Here is an 18736-nt window from a genome sequence, read left to right as displayed (position 1 = left end):
AGACACTGAACAGGTGCAGAAAGCGGAGCACAGAATTAGCAGCATAGATTTAGTTTACGTCCTTTACTGCTGCAGCGTGTTGGTCCTGCTGCTCTGCTGTCATTAGTCTGTAGGTGGTGACTCATAAAGCACTTCTTGTTCATCTCTCTCTCTCTCTGCTGCATGGGGTAGAACAGGGTGGGGATTCATCAGACCTTTCCATGACAGCAGCTGCTGGCTGCCAGAAATGAGGTCAACGGAACGGTCGGGAGACCATCCAAAACAAGAAGCTCAAAGGCGCTAAACCAGGTTGAAATCTGATACACAGAACTGCCAAGGGAATAAAGAAATTACACAAAAATGATTAAAACATTTTTTAATAATTAATAAAAATGAAAGCTGCGATTTGCCTTTAGTAAGTGCCAGCCAATCAGAGGCAGAGCGGAGCAGGCCATTCCTTCACTGAGAAAAGAACATTGGTGCATTGTCAGGATGTGGAATGTAGTTTCCTGTGAAAGTAAACCAACAGGATCCCGAGCAAAGCCTTCAGAACTGGCCCCGTCGAGCTCTGGATGACCTTTCTGGCATTTTAGAAAAATGACTCTCTGCTTCGTGGGATTCAATATCAAAGGCATTCTTCAGGCGATCTGCTCAGCAGCCGTCTATTGATCGGTCTCCTTCGGTCACCTGGCAACACTCTGAAGCTAGTGCCCCGTTTCACCTCAGACATTCAACAGAAACAAACTGCCAGAGGTTCTGGAAATGGCAGCCCCGTTTGAAAATGACACGAAGCTGCTTTTATTGCTATTCATAGATTCACATTATTCGTTTTGTTCTAGTCATTAGAACCTCAGCTTTGAGGGAGACATGACAACCGACAAAGCAACAAGGTGTGTGTGTGTGTGGGGGGGGGGACAGTGAAGGAGGTACTGATCATGGCCTTTTGCGTTTTCCCACCATGACACGCACACAGTGGCCCCAGGCCTCAGTAGCCACTGGCTTCAAACTGAATGCTCTTTGTAAGTTAAAAGGTGTGTCTGGCTCAGCTATAGACCCCTCCAACAAAAGCAGTGGTTAAATGGCATCAGAACCCCCCTAGCGATGGAGGCCGGGGTCAGCTAGTTGAGGAGTTGAATAGTTTAGTGTGTATGGGAACAGTTGGGAATTCATCAGAGCCACAAATTAAAACAGAACAGCAACCTCTTGCATTCAGGCCATCTGCTGCTTCCTGCCTCATGAACCCAACCCAAGGACGCAGCGCAATCCGCGGCTTCTACATGGAACCTGCAGACACCTTCTGGGAGGAGGAAGAAGAGAAACTAGGAACTATGGAAGGACTTTTCAGCAGCAGCAGCAGATGAGACAAGATACCAATTAATTGCTTCTTTCATAAACGCAGCTCTAATCCTATTGTTCCGGCCGTGGCGTTTCATCCCAATGATAACGTGCAACACTTTGAACACTGATTTACACACACACATATGCACGCACGCACACACACACACACACACACTATGTACTCACAAAGATGTTCTTTCTGCTGCCGTGGCAGAAAAAGTGCTGAGTGCAACACATTTCCCCTTTTTAAGCAAAATTTAACTAGGTGAAAATTAGACTTTAAAATCAAAATAGAAGGGAACGTACAGATCACTGTGTGTGTGTGTGTGTGTGTGTGTGTGTGTGTGTGTGTGTGTGTGTGTGTGTGTGTGTGGAACAAAGCAGAGTTGAGGACAAAGGAGGAGCTAAGATAGGATGTATTTTTGCTGTATTCAACAATATCTGTCAAGGTCAAAACTTAAAGAACAAAACAAACAAAAAAAGACATTAACCTAACAAGACAAGCACACAATACACACAATACACACAAGCGATGTCATCCTCCAACACACACTCACACACAGAAACTACAATAGTCCTGTGGTGTAAGCGCCTAATCCTATTACAACACGACGTCTACGCTGTATTCACTGACACATGCCGACACTTGGAATCACTTCGACAAATATATACGGTACACACACAGAAACACACACACCGCAGAACAGAGCAAAGGAACAGGGACAAAGACAATAGGCCATTCTGGGCCGAATAGCCTCCGTCCTCAGAGTGGAGTTAAGCAGCCTGTGCTGTGCGTCCAGTGACGGACAGTCACCGACCGGCCTCATCGGCGGGGGCAGTCTAAACGCTCCGGGTTCAAACGTCGTATGAACCGGGGGGGCCGGCAACCTTTTTCATGACGCGTGCCACTTTACAATAAACTCAAACGCAGCGTGCCAACACTCACTTCTTTGATAAAATCGACACGTTTATCTATCAGCTCGAGTCTCCCTCCTACCTTCACATCCTGTCCCCCCCACTCCCCCGTCTCCGTCCCTCTCCCTACCGTTCTCCTCTTTGCCGCTCATCCCTACCGTTCTCATCCCATTGATGGTGAGACTCCAGCCTAATGGGCCGTAGCAGAAAGGTCGACGAAAACACCGGAATAATATACAAAAAAAGAAGCGAGATAGAACGAGAGAGACAAAATGTCTCACGGTGGGATTGGTTTAGCATTGTTAGCAACCGACATTTAGGCGCAACAGGCCCACAATAAAGATGCTGCTGCATTTATCGCTAATATGGTTAGCAATTTTCTGCTAAGACATCAGAATACAGTTGTGTAATTATCGCCATATTCCAACGGTTTGTTGCCCGTGGAGTCATCGCCAGAAAGACTGATATGGTGGGACTTACTTATGATGCACTGACAGTCTGAATTAGCATAAAAACAGACTGGGGTCTAAGTGATATAATTATTCCGAGTTGTATCACTAAGTGCCCCCTTGAAAACCGAATGCACACCTTTGGGGAGAGAAAGGGAACAAAGACATTTTAAAAATGACCAGGGGAGGAGACAAAGCTTTGCAGTCAGAAAAGATCAAACCACTTAAAGACATTTCTGCTCATGAATCGCATATTAAGTGAGGACAAAAAAAAATAGTCATCTGAAAGGAGCATGTCAGAACCATGAAGTGAAGGAGCACATCTGACCATAATAAGCTGCATGCAGGCAGAAAGAAAAAGAACATGCGGCTCCGTTGTCGACTCCCATTTCCTCAGATCAAAGGCAACCAAATGTATGGAAATAGTTCCTAATCCAACTCTAATGGATGTCTCTCACACAGCGGAGTCCTGCGGGCCCTCGTCGCTCTTGTTGGCAGTAATAGCACTGTTGATGAAAGTGGCTCTGAGTGCTGCTCAGATTGGAAAAGCACATAGGATGCTGGCGCGAGCTGCAATACACATCTGTGCATGCAGTCATAAGAGGAGTGATGACGCTCGGTGCCTGATATCTGTGATTTACCGCCGCCCACTTCAAGCGGAGACGGCCAACACAATAAAGCACAGTCGCTGCATTCAAAGGGGAGATGGAAAGCATCAGCACCGACTCTAAAACAGTCACAACTGGCTCACACAAAGCAGGACATTGGTGCTGCGTGCAAAACGCCACAGATGTGCAACAAGAAACGACAATCCATTTACCTTCAAGGCCCTAATAGCGTGTTCTGTATTCACACTCTGCGCATACACAATGTGTACAAGACTGCAGCATTCAAAGTGCACCCCCCCCCCAAAAAAAAAGACATATCTAAACCAGCAGCCCACAACAGACATTAATGTGGAGTGGAAAGGTCAAAAGGTCAAACGTAAAGTAGACTAAGCGTCATTATTATATGCAAGATATATAAACTCCTATTTGATATTACTGGTCTACACGCTGGATCCAGACTACGGAGCTGTGGGTCCAGCTGTAACACACACACACACACACACACACACACACACACACACACACCTTCAATAAGCGTTCTGCTTGAATGAGTCTTCTTCAACCACCAAGTAATCAAAAGCTGCACAGGAGTGCTGCTTTTCTTCTTACAAAGCAGGGGGGGGGGGGGGCATTTTTTGTGAATAAGACAACTCAAAGTTGCTGTTTTTATTATCTGGGGTGAAACTCCTGGTGGGGCAGTTGATATATTTGTGAATACTGAAGGCCCCAACAAAATCAAAAGCCCACAGAGTAAGAATCACAGCCTGTACAAAGAGCTCTACTCCTACGAGCCCCCGCCACCCCGCCACCCCGCCCCACGCTTAAATCATGCTGGATGTCCCCTCCCGCCGCGTTTCACGCCACAGGTATCACTTTCTGTTTGAACAAACGTCTCACTGAATCTCCTGTGAAATGAGAAGTTGGTATGAATAATCATGAGACGCTGGGACACACGAGGCGACAGGACAGGATTGCCAGCTTTTTGTCCGTCCGTCCACGTCCGTCTCTCCCCAACATTTGTTCGGCGATTAGAAACAAATGAGGACACAATAGTCCAGCCTTCACGTCTCAGCTTCTCTTACACATCCAGGCTCTCTGTGCGTCATCATCTGGAGCCAAATATGTTCGGCTACAGTTAACAAATCGGCCAATAAAAGGCAGGTGGTGGACACGGCTGCGAGAGAATACAAGCAGGCCGGCAGTTTCAAAAGCTACAAGGACAGATAATGTAAAAGCACTACAAGCTGACAAACACGGCTGTAAAGAAACAAAACAATGGGGGTTGTTGTTGTTGTGAGACCGGGCTGAGTAAACCAAACCAAAGGCACAGAAAGACGCTTCTGCTCCTGCACACAAGACGGCGAGGAGGAGTCTGAAACACCCGGGGGCCAGGGCGAAACAAAACGCACACTCGTGGACCAATCAGAAGCGGTGTTGGAAGCACGGAAGGATCCAGCATGTTGACCAGTAACATGTTGTGTGTATAAAGCTGCGTGGTACTTAGGTACACACGGTACTTAGGTACACATGGTACTGAGGTACACACTGGATTACACGAATGGAATCGCCGTCGTCTGTGGAGATCCTGTTAACCGGTTCATGGCAGATCTAAATTGAATTATTATTAATATTATTTGTGTCCTCCAAGTCTTTCCAAACACTCCCAAACAGAGCAGATACAGATGTTGACCCAGATTCCCAGAAGGTCCAACATCCCTGCTACCCATCTTATACCCGGTTGCTTGGATACCCTTAGAGCGTGGTCTGTGGCCGGACCGACGGCACACGCTGCTCGTCGGCCGGACGATCACAGCGCTGGGGCCCCAGTTTAGCACAAGTGTCGAGCACTTAAGACCAAAGGAAAAATCAATGGCTGCGGCTTCTCCATCAGGCCTTCAGGACGGGGGCCTCGCCGTCCCCCCCCCCCCCTCCTTTGATGAATACAACAACAGAGAATCTTGCTAATGGCCTCATCTTTCACAGGCCTCTCCGAGAGCTAACGCGAGAGCTGGGACGATTTGTTTTACCGATTGTCTCTTTTCGAGGGTGGAGGGCACGGAATTAATTATACTGATTAAATATCGTCTGCATGTGTTGTGCAGCGGGGAGGGCTGAAGATGTGTGTGTGCTTGAAGTGACTAAAGTTGTGGCTCAGAATGGACTCCACTGACTATAAATGGATGAATACATATAAATAAATATGGAGAAATGCACTTAAAAGAACAAATTAATGTTCAAACATGCGGCTATAATTCCAGCGATGGGTAAAAACGGTACGACTCGTCTGTGTGAAAGTGATGATTTGAATAATAGCTTAGAGTTTTACAAAGTACTGCTCTAAGCAAAGTTCAGAAAAATAAAACACACAACGTAAAGACAAGTGTAGAGAATAAACCATATCAGAGTGCTATAAATACCCCCCCTAGTTCACCCCCCACCGGCTCGCCTGACCTCTAGGACGTTACTCAGGTTACCCAGAAGAACACGAGCCAAAATCCCTCCCGCGTGGAAAGGACGGCAGACACACACCCCGGGCGAGGCTGTCCTCTCACTGGAGTCATGACCGACTCTTTCCAGCTTCTCCTCGTCCCACTAACACTCCCTCGACCCCCCGGTGGAGACGACGCGGGGGGGGGGGGGGGGGGGGGGGGTGAGGAACAACTCCAGCCGACAGACAGAATGCGCTTGAAGTGCCAGCCAGCTTTTACTGAAACAGAGGGGCTGTAAAGTTCATAAGACAGCACAGAAGATGTGAGGCAAAGAGGAAACACAGGAAGAAAAAAGGCAGGGCAGAGACGGAAGTCTGTCGTGTATCAGCGGACTCCGTCCTGAGAGTCAGGCGAGGAAGAACACGCCGCCTCCTCCTGTCTTTTATCACAGCCAACATGCTGATTTACACCAGAGTGGACCCCGTCTGAAAATCACCAACCAAGCACAGCGAGACGTGAGCAAGCGGAAAATCACAGCGCCATTAAAGCCACGGGCTTCAAACAAGCCGTGCAGGAAGGAATTTATTTCGTTTACGTTTTAGAGCTCGCCCCTTTAAATATTCGGTCGCATCACGGAGGACAAGAGAACAGAACCCCACGAAAAGAATTCCACGCAGTTAGGAACGACGCCGAGCCTGCGTGGAAAGTTCGGCGCGGCTGCACGTGTTGAGAAGCGGACGTACGACATGTCATGACGTGCACACGCATGACGGGAACCCTGAACACGCTTGAGCAGATCTTGGCATAAATTGCAAAACGTCTGATCTGAGAACAGAAGATGAAACTCACCGATTAAAGAACCTGCAGTTTGAGGACATCATATTGAGACGTCTCACGGTGACCAACCGTCCACACAGTTTAATCCCGTCCAACTGAGCTGCCTCTCATTCGAAGGCATGAGGGACCCATTACAGCAACGCACGCACACACGCACCTTCTGTGAACGAGGGCTTTTTCTACAGCTGGGTAACAAAGCATGACCCAATAATCCCAAAGCTTGACTCGAAGCTTAAGAACACCCCCCCCCCCCTTCCTCCCACTCTCTGAGGACTTTATAAGGCTATGGCAAAGGGGCTTTGGATGCACAGGTGCGTGCATATGTGGTGTGATGTGTGTGTGTGTGTGTGTGGGGGGGGGGGGGGTTAAAATACAAACGCGCTTAGCTTTAATTATTGTAATTATGTCTTGGAGCGATTATTACAATCACACGGGCCGTGAGTTGCTGATGAGCTCCAGCCTCTTGGAACTCTGTGACAGTGAGAATAAGAAGACAAATGAAGGTGGGGGACATCGATCGACACGTCTGTCTCTGTCCGTCTTTACCCAGAGTCTCTGTCTGTCTTTACCCAGATTCAAAACTCGTCCGTTTGCAGAGATCCGCTGCCATCGACGGAATTCAGACACTTCGCTCCACGTAAACTGTTTTCATTCTTTGGAATGAGGAGACAGAAATAGAAACTTTTGTCTACTGTTGTGGACACGGAGGCAACCGTTCCCTTCTGGCATACGGAACTGTAGCTCCGGCTCTGGGCAAACAGAAAAAGGAGCCTGAGGACGGAGCGCGAGGCTCATTGGAGCAGGGACTCCGGTTCAGGTCGTGATGCGGCTCAAATGTTCCTGCTTGTTCGCCTCTCGGATTTTCCGGCGAATTAAACATGAGGGGAATTACTATAGGAGAGCGGCTGCTCATCCAGAATAATGTCTGAAGGATCCATAACGCTTTAAAAAGTTCCTTGAGTGGCCCTGAAGTCACATCTCTGTCGACTACGAGCCCCCCCCCCCCCCCATGGGCTGCAAAGTGAAGAACAGGCCAAGTCTTATCTCCATGTCACACGTCAGTGTGCGTTTGTTTTGTTGACAGAAAGACCGAAGCGCGTACCTGGCTGTTGGGACGCACCTCGAGGCAGAAAGGAAACGATTGGCCAGCGAGGCAGGAAGTGTTTGCGTACAGGTGCGTGCTTTGTTTTCGCCTGAATTTTAGAACCCTGCCAGGTTTGCCACTTTGGAGGAGACTCGCGACGTCGCGTCGCTTCTGCCAGAGCAGCGAGTCGAGCGACTCGAGCAGGTCATCGCTTTATTAAAGTTTTACACGCGAGCCAATAAGCCGGGAGGAAATCAACCCAACCACATCCGGAACAAGCGCTCCTTCAATAACTTCAGTGATCCCACGAAAACGCTGTAATAGATCAACTCCCAGGGATTTAACCTTCAGGACGCCCAGCGAGGAACCTCCCAGACAGCAACGATCACTTCCGTAGGGATCGGATTTCATTTCGTTATGGCTGGAATCGATTTATCAGATGCCATTAGATACAGCCCCCCCCCCAGGATACCTGAGAGCAACATGAAACCCCAGACAGGCTCTCACCATATGGCCTCAGAAAGAACCATAAAAGGGATTCTTTCTGACTCTCCATCGGTTTCAGCTCATCAAACTCCCTCACGCCTGAGCTCGTTTGGGGGGGGGGGGCAGCTAATGAGAACGCGAGCGGGGATGGAGCTGTGCGGAATGGCCCTTTGTTTGGATGCTGCCTCTGCAGCGCTGGAAATGCGAGACGCTGATCGATCATTTCAACTGGAAGCCTTTTGTGTTGCGAGGCTGCGGACTAACGCAGCGACACGCAGCGACACGCAGCGACACGCAGCGACACGCAGCGACACGCAGCGACACGCAGCTACACGCAGCTTTAATGATAAGAACAAGAAAACACGCTCCGCGTTCATTTTCCACGCTGGCTGCGGCTGCGCTCTTTGTCCGGTCCGACCTGCCTCAGCAAATAAACACAAAACTGTGTGTGTGTGTGTGTGTGTGTGTGGTGGTGGTGGGGGGGGGGGGGTCGGATTAACGTTGGATTACTCATAATCAGAGCGAATAACCGCCTTTGTTCCTCTGCGTTTGAGCGGCTTCCTCCGCGGATGGCGCGTCGAGGAAAACCCGCTTTAAACACGGGAAAAGCGCACAAACACGCGTAATGAACGCGGAGTCCTCCTCCCTTCCTCTCCACCGGGGCTCAAACCAGAACCGACGGCCTAAGAGAGGAGGAGGTAAAAAAGAAAAAAAAGAAAAAAAAACAAAGTGCGTCGACACGTCGGAAACCCCCTCCCCACGGACCCACGGTCCCACGGCGTGGCGAGGCTCCGGGGGGGGGAGGAGAGCAGCGAAAGCCCTTTAAAGCAGCGGCTGGCCGCCTCAAAAAGGTAAAAAAAAAACAACAACAACCTGGAACAGGTTAAAAACAAGCGCTCCCCGTCCCCCCACGCCGCGGCGGGGATCCACGCCAGGAACGGAGACGCTTCGCATACTTTCCACGTCGCAGGAAAAACTTCCATCGATCGTTCCCAGGAAAGCTTCCAGCGGCGCATATTTGGAAACGGTCCGCGGCGTTCGAGCCAGAAACGCTCCGCTCGGTTTCAGGGAAATATTCCACTTACCGACTTGTAAAACGTTTTCCACACCGCCGGTCTCCAGCAGCCGGATACCGCGGCGGAAAGGCAGCCCGTCGCCGGTCCCCGCTGCTGCCGCTGACCCCACAGTAGCCCCCGCGCCGGCGGTGGCTCCGACGGCGGCTGTCGCTCCGGACCCGGCGCCCCCAGCCGCCCCGGCCGGCGCCGAAGGACCCTCGTCGCCGGAGACTCGGCATTGAAAGGACGAGTACATGCATATCTCCTTTTCGTTCCGGGGGAAGGACCAGTAGACGATGCGGCGCTGGACGGGCTCCGGGATCCGCTCGAAGCGCTCCTCCACCCGCTCAAAGGCCCACTTTTCCGCGACTGCCTTCGCGGCGCAGTCCAGCAGCGACTCCGGGGAACGAAGCCGGGAACTCGGTGAGCCACTGCCGTGTCCCGGGCCCGGACCTCGGGGAGCGGGGCGCAGGCAGGGTCGCTTGCTGGGCGGCGGCGCGGAGAGGAGAGGATGCGGCTGCTCTCTGCGTCCTTCCGCCATGGCGAGCCGATCAACACTGACGAGACAGACCGTGCACGGACACCGACCGGCGGCAGGAAGACGCGGACGCGCGCGCGGCCGGGAAGGACCGCAGACAAGACTTCCGCTTTACTTTCAAAATAAAGGTCTCTCTTAGTTTCACTCGATTACCAGGTTATTGTGTGACTAGAATAACACTTTGGAGGAAAACTATAGGTCACATATCAGGGTGGAAATTGCAATTACCGTCTAAAAAAGAGTTTGAGGTACGTTTTTTTTTTTTACAATGAATGTGTGAACATTTGGGCATATTATTAATTTTTAAATACACTCACTAACATGGTTCAATGGCTCTGATTTACATAACGCAACCTGCACATGTCTTGATTATGTTGCGTAAATGTTTAAGTATTTTTGTGTTTAAAATCAACTCGACCAATCAGAAAGCTGTTCTAAATATTTTATCAAGTAAAACAATAATATCTGATTATTTAGGGATGCGCCGTGTCCCCTCCTGAATTTACAGCTTTCTAATATCTAACATTCATGCAAGACTTCCTTGTGTCTCAGTGACTTCTTCCCTGACCTCTCATTTGTATAATTTCTTTCTTTCCGTTGTTGAGATGTGTTTTCGATGTTAAAGAATTAGACGATCATGCTTTGATGACTCAAGTGTGTCTTCATCATTCTCAGATTCAGTGAATACTGGCAGGTGCGCAGTATATAACAAAATATACGAGGACTGAAAGCTCTGCACTGATGCAGGGATTTCATCCTCTGTCCCCAAAGATATGGAAGTGATGATAATACTGCCATTTTCAATGTATTTTAAAGTTGTACAAATACTTCTGGATTGCATTTTTTTTTACTGTGAAAGATGTGGAAAAAAGCAACAGTATCACTCTAAATCCTGTATGGCAGAGAGAAACGTGTTTAAAGGCAAACCATTGTCTCATTTATACGTCACTATTTATACAATAAAAAGAGATTACACAGATATATATTATATCAATGATGCAGCAACTCTTTGCAGTTTGTTGAATTCATCTTTTGTTAGCACAGTCTTTTATTTTAAACGTCACATTTCTTCATTTCCTGTCTCTGATGCTCTCTCTCCGGGTGTTTGATGCAAGAAGGAAAGAGCGAGAGACATGGAGAGAGACGTGGAGAGAGAGCCTACTTAAACCAACCACAGTTTAGTAAAATGATCATTGAATGATATGAGACCAGGGGAATACACTAGCTAGTATATAAACACATACAGCAGAGCTAGTAGTATAGGAGTTTTTGTAAGTGATATTTGTTATTCTTTTATTACAAAGAAATTATTTTCAAAAGGCATTTTACGATCCACACTTGTTCTCATGAATAACAAAGTCAGTGCTTTGCTAATTGAATTGTCTTATACATATCAATTACCTCATATCAGCTAATACACATTCATTGAAATGGCCCAGCCTGTCATTGTGTGGCTGTTTCCCACAGCAGGATACAGAAAGCTTGTAGCAAAGCATCATCTAAATACTTTACTGCACCAACAAAAGAGTCCATTTATACGAGGCTATACATGTAATATTTAAAGCAATGGGGTCACATTGAGGGGCACATCCAAATGGAAGTACTCAGAGAAGGGAATGCATGTGTCACTGGCTCCATTGCACAAAGCTTCCGTTGATGAGCAATAATCTTTTTAAAAGTCCTGTTTCCTAAAGTACAGTGTAAGTAAAAGCTATATCTGAATACATAGGTAGGATAAACCCAAACACACTTTACCTGTACATTAAACTGTACGCCATTTTATAAAACCCTCTGCAAACCCGATCGATTTCCTAAAAAACCTGCTCGGGTGTGGATGAACATTTGTGTTTTCCTGAGCTAAGGAACATTTAACTACATTTTGACGTGGATCAGATCAGACATGGTACAGATGTAGTTTCTGAATGATTCAGCACAGGGTCTATTTAAACATTTTACACTGAGCAATTATAACTGGCCAATCAGGATAGAATTACCCAGGCATGGACAACTCAGGATGTTTCTCTGCTATGTGCAACTGGATCCAGATCTGGATGATGATTCAAGTCTGAGACATTAAAACATATATTTGTAAGGGTCACTGTGTGTGTTCATAGGCGAGGCAGAGACATGGAACTGTACATCTGATGTTGCTGCTATTCTCACAGCAGCAAACAGAGAAACATAAATAGAACTCTTAATGTCCACAAGACTATAACTCTGAAAGTCATTGTTTCAATTTAGATTCCTACATTTGTTCGCTAATGTTTTGGTGCTTCTGCATGAAAACTTATTTTATTAACATAAAAACTTGAAGTATTTTGAGTCTATGTGGAAAAACATGCTACAGCAGAGCCACGGAAGATCTTTCACTAGCCAGAATTAAAGCCAACATATGATGGCTTCTAAAATGTCAGACAATTGTATTCGATAGTTGAAATGAAATATCTCCCCCGAAGTCTCTTTTTGACGTCTCTGGAGATGCCGGAGAGACAAGCTCAGACCGTGGCTCCCAGCATTTCCCCTTTCCCTCTTCTAAAGACGGCTTTTTCTTGTACAATTATATTGAACAATAAGCCATAGCCAATGGAGGATGCAATCCGTTACCATGGAAATTATTATGATGGATTTGTGGATAGACAGAGCAGGTAATTGGAAAAAGATTGATGGGTGACAGGGTGAAGGAGAGCGGTAGAAAGGGGTTGAAGAGAGGAATAAATTCCCAGAGCAGCAGTGGGAGGAGGAACGGCCCGATTACACCCTACCTTTGAGTCATTCACAATTATATCATGATGCACCCCTTCTTCTGTTCCTCTTTCCCCTTCTCTTCCCACATCTGGGTTCCACTCGGACTCCCCCTTCTCTCTCCTGTTTTCAACAGGTGAATGGAGGAGTTGGTTAATATTTACAAGTTGAATAGTGACGATCTGCACATTATAAAGGTTGTTCCTCCAATGCGCTCTTCAGCTACGGCCATCTAGCTGCCCTTGAGCAAGGCAATGAGCTCCCAAGTGCTAAGGTGACTCGACTCAGCCGCCAAAAAGGATTCATTGAATATGTCTGAGTGCTTCCCTGAAGGTTCATTTTATATGAAGTCATAAGTCTGATGAAGTTTTTTTTGTTAACAGTTTAATGTCGTAAACGGCTCTGCCCTCCGAATCAGTGACGCACATTTATTTAATACTACTGTGATACACGTTACAGACGTAAGTCATTTACCATATAAATACTGGCAGCTACACAACCTTGTTGTAAAATCTAAAATGTATATTTACTTGTCCATTTATATGATTGCGTTAAGGTTCGGGTTATTCAGGTTTTATGTGTATTTATGAATTTGTATCTGTAGTTCTCATGTTTTATCATACGTCACGTATATGCAAGCAATACATACACCGTATCATCGCAGTACATATGTTTGTGTTCTCTGAGACCAACACACACACACACACACACACACTCTCTCTTCTCTGGATAGGATCCATGTCCTGCAGAGAGAGAAAAAAGAACTCTGCATTGCCAGTGAGAATCGGGGCGACTTCAACAGGGTGTAAGGACATTCAATAAACAGTGTGTGTGTGTGTGTGTGTGTGTGTGTGCTCTTATATTCTCCCAGCATCATACTACTATGACACTGACAGCTATGCAACATGCCTTCCTCATTCTAAACACTCCAGTTGAGCGGTCATCACTGTCAAACAATAGAGCAAAAATATCCCCCCTTCCTCTCTCTCTCTCTCTCTCTCTCTCTCTCTCTCTCTCTCTCTCCCTGTCCCTCTTTTCTGCCTCTCTCTCCCTCTTTTCTTCCTCTCTCTGCAGCGATGGCTGTAATCATTTCAATTTATTTCCGACAGCAGTTTTGCCCTTTCGAGCTCCACTGCTTCATTGTACACTGTTAAACGCTGCAGATTAAGGCGCGGGGGGGAGAATGGATCCGCGCCTGCATGTTACTGTTTGGTCGCATGCAAGGTCTTGTAAAATACTGACCATGGTTTTGAAATGAAAGCTCCATTAATGGCAGCTATTGGCCGGTAGTGGATTTCCATTACAAGAAAATGAAGAGACATTAGTACACACCTATTTTGCAAGCACACTGCAAAGTTCTGGTTTAAAATGGAAATGATCCCTCACTCAAATACAGAAAATACACAGACAACTCACTGGTTCCACTTCTCGCTCTTTAATGCACGTTCTCCCTATGACAATAAAAGATACTGACCATCTGTCACGGCTGACATCATTCCAGTATCTTAGTACTGAATGGTGAAAACAGATTTAATGGAAGGAATGATGGTGATGACAAAGGTCGTGTCTCAGTCGCTAAGGTTTACAGATCTGAGGTTGTTTTTGTGTTCAAAAACGACCCTCAATCCCTCTGGATTGAGGGTTAATCTAATTTAAATACGAGTATTGCCCCGTCTAGTCAGTACACTCTGATCAACAATTACAAGTTGACATCTAAAATCTGGTCTTCTGATTTGACTCAAATTATGCTGTTTGTATTATTAGTTTGGTGCTGTTGTCAAAAATGGAAAGATGAAATGCCATTACAGAGCCAGACACAACGAACAAGCGAGTGATCTACACAAGAGGGTTCACTGACTGTGGTGAGGCTTTTCATAAATACAGAAAAAAAAAACATTGATAAATGGGGAATGAATCAAGAAGTGTCAGGATGCTGCTCTTCTCGATGGAAGAGACACAAGCTGAACTCTTTGAGATGCAGCATCAGGATGCGCAGTTCCCTCCAGGTTCTCCAGCTTCCTCCCACAATCTAAAACGTGCAATACAGGTGATTTGTAATTGCCTGCTTGAACGTGAGTGTGATTGTGATGTGATCGATTGTCCGGTGTGTTGCCCTGGGATATATGTTGGCAACTTGTCCAGGGTGTACCCCCCCCTCTCTGTCCTCCCACCCTGCAGTCACCGATTTAAGACCCTATTATGCACAAACAAATGAACGGTAAGACTCTTTTTAAGGTTTGCACAAAAGTTGAATGGGGAAACTCAAATCAGTAAATGATTAGCATATTTTCAATTTGATTATGCAAATGATTTATTTGCAAAGAAGAATCTTCTTGGATACCTGCCTGGCTCTTTATATCATCACACAGGTGTGACAAACATATGTGGCCACTTTTTTTATTTTTATTATTAAAAATACACTTTAGCATGTAAAAAAAAAAGAAAAAAGCCCCATAAATTTAGACGTTTCATAAATTAGTTTACTGCCAAAAACTGATAATATTCAGATTTCCTGAGTGAAAATGTAGTGAGACGTGATGATTTACTGTGGTGTCAACAGGCTGCTGATTGGTCAGAGAGTGCGTGTGTGTGTGTGTGTGTGTGTGTGAAGGGGTAGGGGTAGCGTGCAGCCATTGAGCCTTCAAGCGTTTGTGCTTGAAGACAGTTCCTGTCCAGAATGCACTCTGATAGGCAGCTGATGAGATGCTTCATGAAGGGCTCCTCCTCCTCCTCCTCCTCCTCCTTGTAGATGGCCCAAGCCTTTTAGCAGCTCCTTATGGCCCTCCATGCCCCATATTACTCATTCACACTCAGGCTGCTGGTAACCAACTCTCTCGCTCCCTCTTTAGTCAAAGCTCCATTTCTTTTCATCAAATCTTCCTCTATCCCTTTTCTCAGCTCCACCTTTCTACTCCGCTGGATGCTCTTGTTTGTGTCAAATCCAATTCCTCCTTCCCTCATGGCTTCTATCTCCCTCTCTACTCCTACTTTCATCTTTGTCTTCTTGCATTATCTCCCCTGCCTCTTTTCTTCTCTTGTTCTATGTGTCACTGCCAACTATCTTTTCTGTTTGCTTCCTTTACTCAATATCCTGCTTCCTTGCTCTTTCTCTGCCCTCTTTACAGATCTCTTCTTGTTCCCTTCTCCACAGCGACCTCTCACCCTCTTCCTTTCTTCCCCCCCCTCTCTCTTTTCTCCTTCACTCTGGGTGTCAGGGTTTTGTGTAAGACCTCTAGTAAGAGAGAGAACTGAAATGCAAGCCGTGGGGAGAAGAAGGGATGAAAGGAATGAAGGGAACATTGGGATAAAGAGAGAAAGGAGGGAATGATGATGATGATGATGATTATTATTAATATATTTATTAGATAGAATGTTAGATAAATATATTTACATGACAAATAGAAGTGGTCTAAGCAAACAGTTGTCAGATGGATCCATGTCTTACATTTTTATTTCAAAGAGATTTTTGAATGAATAAATGTTTTTATTTAATTTGAATGTTTATTTGAATATTTTTGCCTTATATAATTGACTACTATCAATCAAATCAAATCTAAATGGATTCTTTGGCTGAATTCTCTTGAGCATTAGGAACCCGTGAGGAGCCCACACCGTGTCCAAGCTACTATGTGTGAACCCAATTTCTAGCCAACCCACAGTGGGTACCTTTATCTAAAGAAGATACTCCACAGCCGTCGTGGTTCTGGGGCGAGACAGCTCATCACTGTTATAGATGTGCACACACATTAATTTAATTTTAATGTGGAGGTTTCCATTCAAGACAACAGGGAATGTCTTCCCAGTCATCATGTCATCTGTTTGCCACACGTTCCAGAAATAACCCAACATTCCAACTTGGTGATTTCACTCATTTGCATTAAGAGACATTAACATGTAAAGGTTAACAGATTCATCTCAAACTTAAACTCATTCATTTCAACAGCCCTCCTCAAATGCATTCTTTCAAGATGATGTGTGTGAGCTTTATTTGTGGCTGAACCAAAATGCTGCTTCGCACTCAGCCACCCACTCCGTCCAGCAGACCTGCACAGGGGGGCGTTTCTGCAGTGCCTTTCTATTCAGATGCCAAATGCATGAAATCCTGGATAGGCGGCACCTAATGAGAGGCTGAGCTCACATAAAAGGAGCTGAAATCAAGTGTCGTGATAAGTCAATCGACGGGAGATGATACCCAAAGACAAAGAGGAAGAGTGAATCTGAAAGTAAAGACAAAAGCCTAAAATGTCCCTGTCATACCTTTTATACTTCTGTAACGATGCTCCAACTCCAAAAAGTAGAATCCCATCAAATTTGAGTTACATTTGAAATTGCAGACATTACTTCAAAGCTACAGAAATCAAAGTCTGTTTTCTATCCTGTCCCCTACCATCCCCCCATATTCTCTTTTCTGCCCATTTATCTCTCTGTATGGGCTCATTGAGCCCTGATTGGAGTGTGTGATGTCTCTAATGGTGATAGGGGGTGTGTGTATGTGTGTGTGTGCTATTTCACACCCAACAGCCTTATGGTCTCATCAGCCACAACATCGGCCAAATGGCTCGTCTAAGTTGAAGACATTGTTCGGTCTGTGTGTGTTTGCGTGTGTGCTCACATTAGCTGACTTGGTGCTTGCTTAATGCGTCCTGTGTGTGTGTGTGTGTGTGTGTGTGTGCGTGTGTGTGTGTGTGTGAGTGTTGGTCCTCACACCTTCATTTGCATGTTCAAACAGGATTAAGTGTATTGAGAGAATCTGCAATAAACAGTTCTTTGACAGCAGACAAATAGAAATGATTAGCAATGCAGATCAGATTACATCAAGGAGGAAAGCTAACCCTCAACCTGCTAATATCTTTGGTGTGTGTGTGTGTGTGTGTCTCACCAGAGTAACGCTTATATATTTCTTTCTTATCAAAGTGTTGCGGTGTCTCAACATCAGAGAAGATGTGCATCGTTCCAAAATTGAGTTCTCTCTTCTGATTGGCCGACTTCAGTTGTGACAGGTTTCTGATGAAATGACGGCCCTCATCCTCTACGAAGATAAAAATGAGCTTCCAAACATTTTGTTGACTCTCAAGTTCGAAGACATCTTTGTTTATTTCTCCCTTTTTGAGATAGCTGCTCAAAGTTTATGGTTTGTGGAATAGGTCGTCAAACATCACAGCTATCCTGCCTGTCCACCCCACCTTCACACAAACGTGTGAGCCTGGGCCATTCCTACCTCCACCGCCGTCACGGAGGTGGAACAAACCAGGCTCCCATTACACCTTCATTGCATTTACACAGAATGTGGGGGTGGAATAAAGGCACAACAGTTCCGCCTAAGCCTGCAGAGAAGGGGCTTTGGTCAAAACTTCACACCCCTATCTTTTGCCCGCCTAACCCATCCATCCTTCTATTTTCTGTATATAACAGCTGGATACAATGCTGGACCCCAAAATAGATGCGATATGGGGTGTATGAGCAATTTGAAATAATAAAGACTGAAATATCAAACAAGAAAAGGACAACGACGGGCAGGCGCCAGCGAAACATGAACTAAAATACTCTGCCTAAAAATTAAGGAACGAAAACAGACAAAGGGACGGGCTGGAGTCCCGAAGGAAAAAGAAAAACACAAAGTCACAGCCTGACAAAAAAACGGACTTGATATCAGAAGATTGGTAGTGATCAGTTCACTCACAGCTGTGTCTGCGAGGATAATCGGAACTCAGGATACACCCTGGACAGGTCACCAGTTCATCAGTGGGTTCACACATTGGTCCTCAGTTGGATTAAAACCCAAGACCTTCTGGTTGCGAGGCAATGCTGCCACCATGCTGCCCTGTGACATAGGTTGTCTGTTTTATAATAAATCAAAAGGTGTGGTCAGTCAACATTTAGAGAGCCTCATAAAAAAATATACAGCTCGCATGGAATCCAAGTCTCCAGACTTCCTGAGATTGTAATTTGAGAGGCAAAGATGTTACACCGGCGGCACAGTGGCGCAGTGGTTAGCGCTGTCTCACTCCACCTCCAAAAACATGCAATTTAGGTGAATCGATTCCTCAAAATTGTCTGTTGTGTGTGTGAATGGTTGTCTGCTGCTAGCTGGGATACACTCCATCGACTCCCGTGACCCGCAAAGCGGAAAAGCGGCTGTAGATGAGACGAGAAAAAGTACGGAATCCTCAGGAGCGTTTGACCGCACTTTACAACCAGCAGCCACACCTGTGCACCGCACAACTGCCACCAGCCGAGACAAGTACACGTCATGCGTGTGCACTTTCAGTCACACAA

At 46.1% G+C, this 18736-nt stretch overlaps 1 protein-coding gene across 1 annotated transcript in view; it reads right to left on the bottom strand.

The window, feature by feature from the left end:
- Window positions 1-9739, bottom strand: part of zswim5 (zinc finger, SWIM-type containing 5) — a 41887-nt gene extending 32148 nt beyond the window's left edge. The window contains exon 1 of the mRNA XM_068748717.1: window positions 9211-9739. Within this exon, the coding sequence (XP_068604818.1) occupies window positions 9211-9721 (511 nt within the window). The 5' untranslated portion in view covers window positions 9722-9739. The remainder of the gene's footprint in view (window positions 1-9210) is intronic.
- Between the last annotated feature and the right edge of the window lie 8997 nt (window positions 9740-18736).

The sequence above is a fragment of the Brachionichthys hirsutus genome, chromosome 15, assembly GCF_040956055.1.
Source record: "Brachionichthys hirsutus isolate HB-005 chromosome 15, CSIRO-AGI_Bhir_v1, whole genome shotgun sequence".
NCBI classification, from domain to species: domain Eukaryota; kingdom Metazoa; phylum Chordata; class Actinopteri; order Lophiiformes; family Brachionichthyidae; genus Brachionichthys; species Brachionichthys hirsutus.
This window is presented reverse-complemented; position numbering and strand designations above follow the sequence as displayed.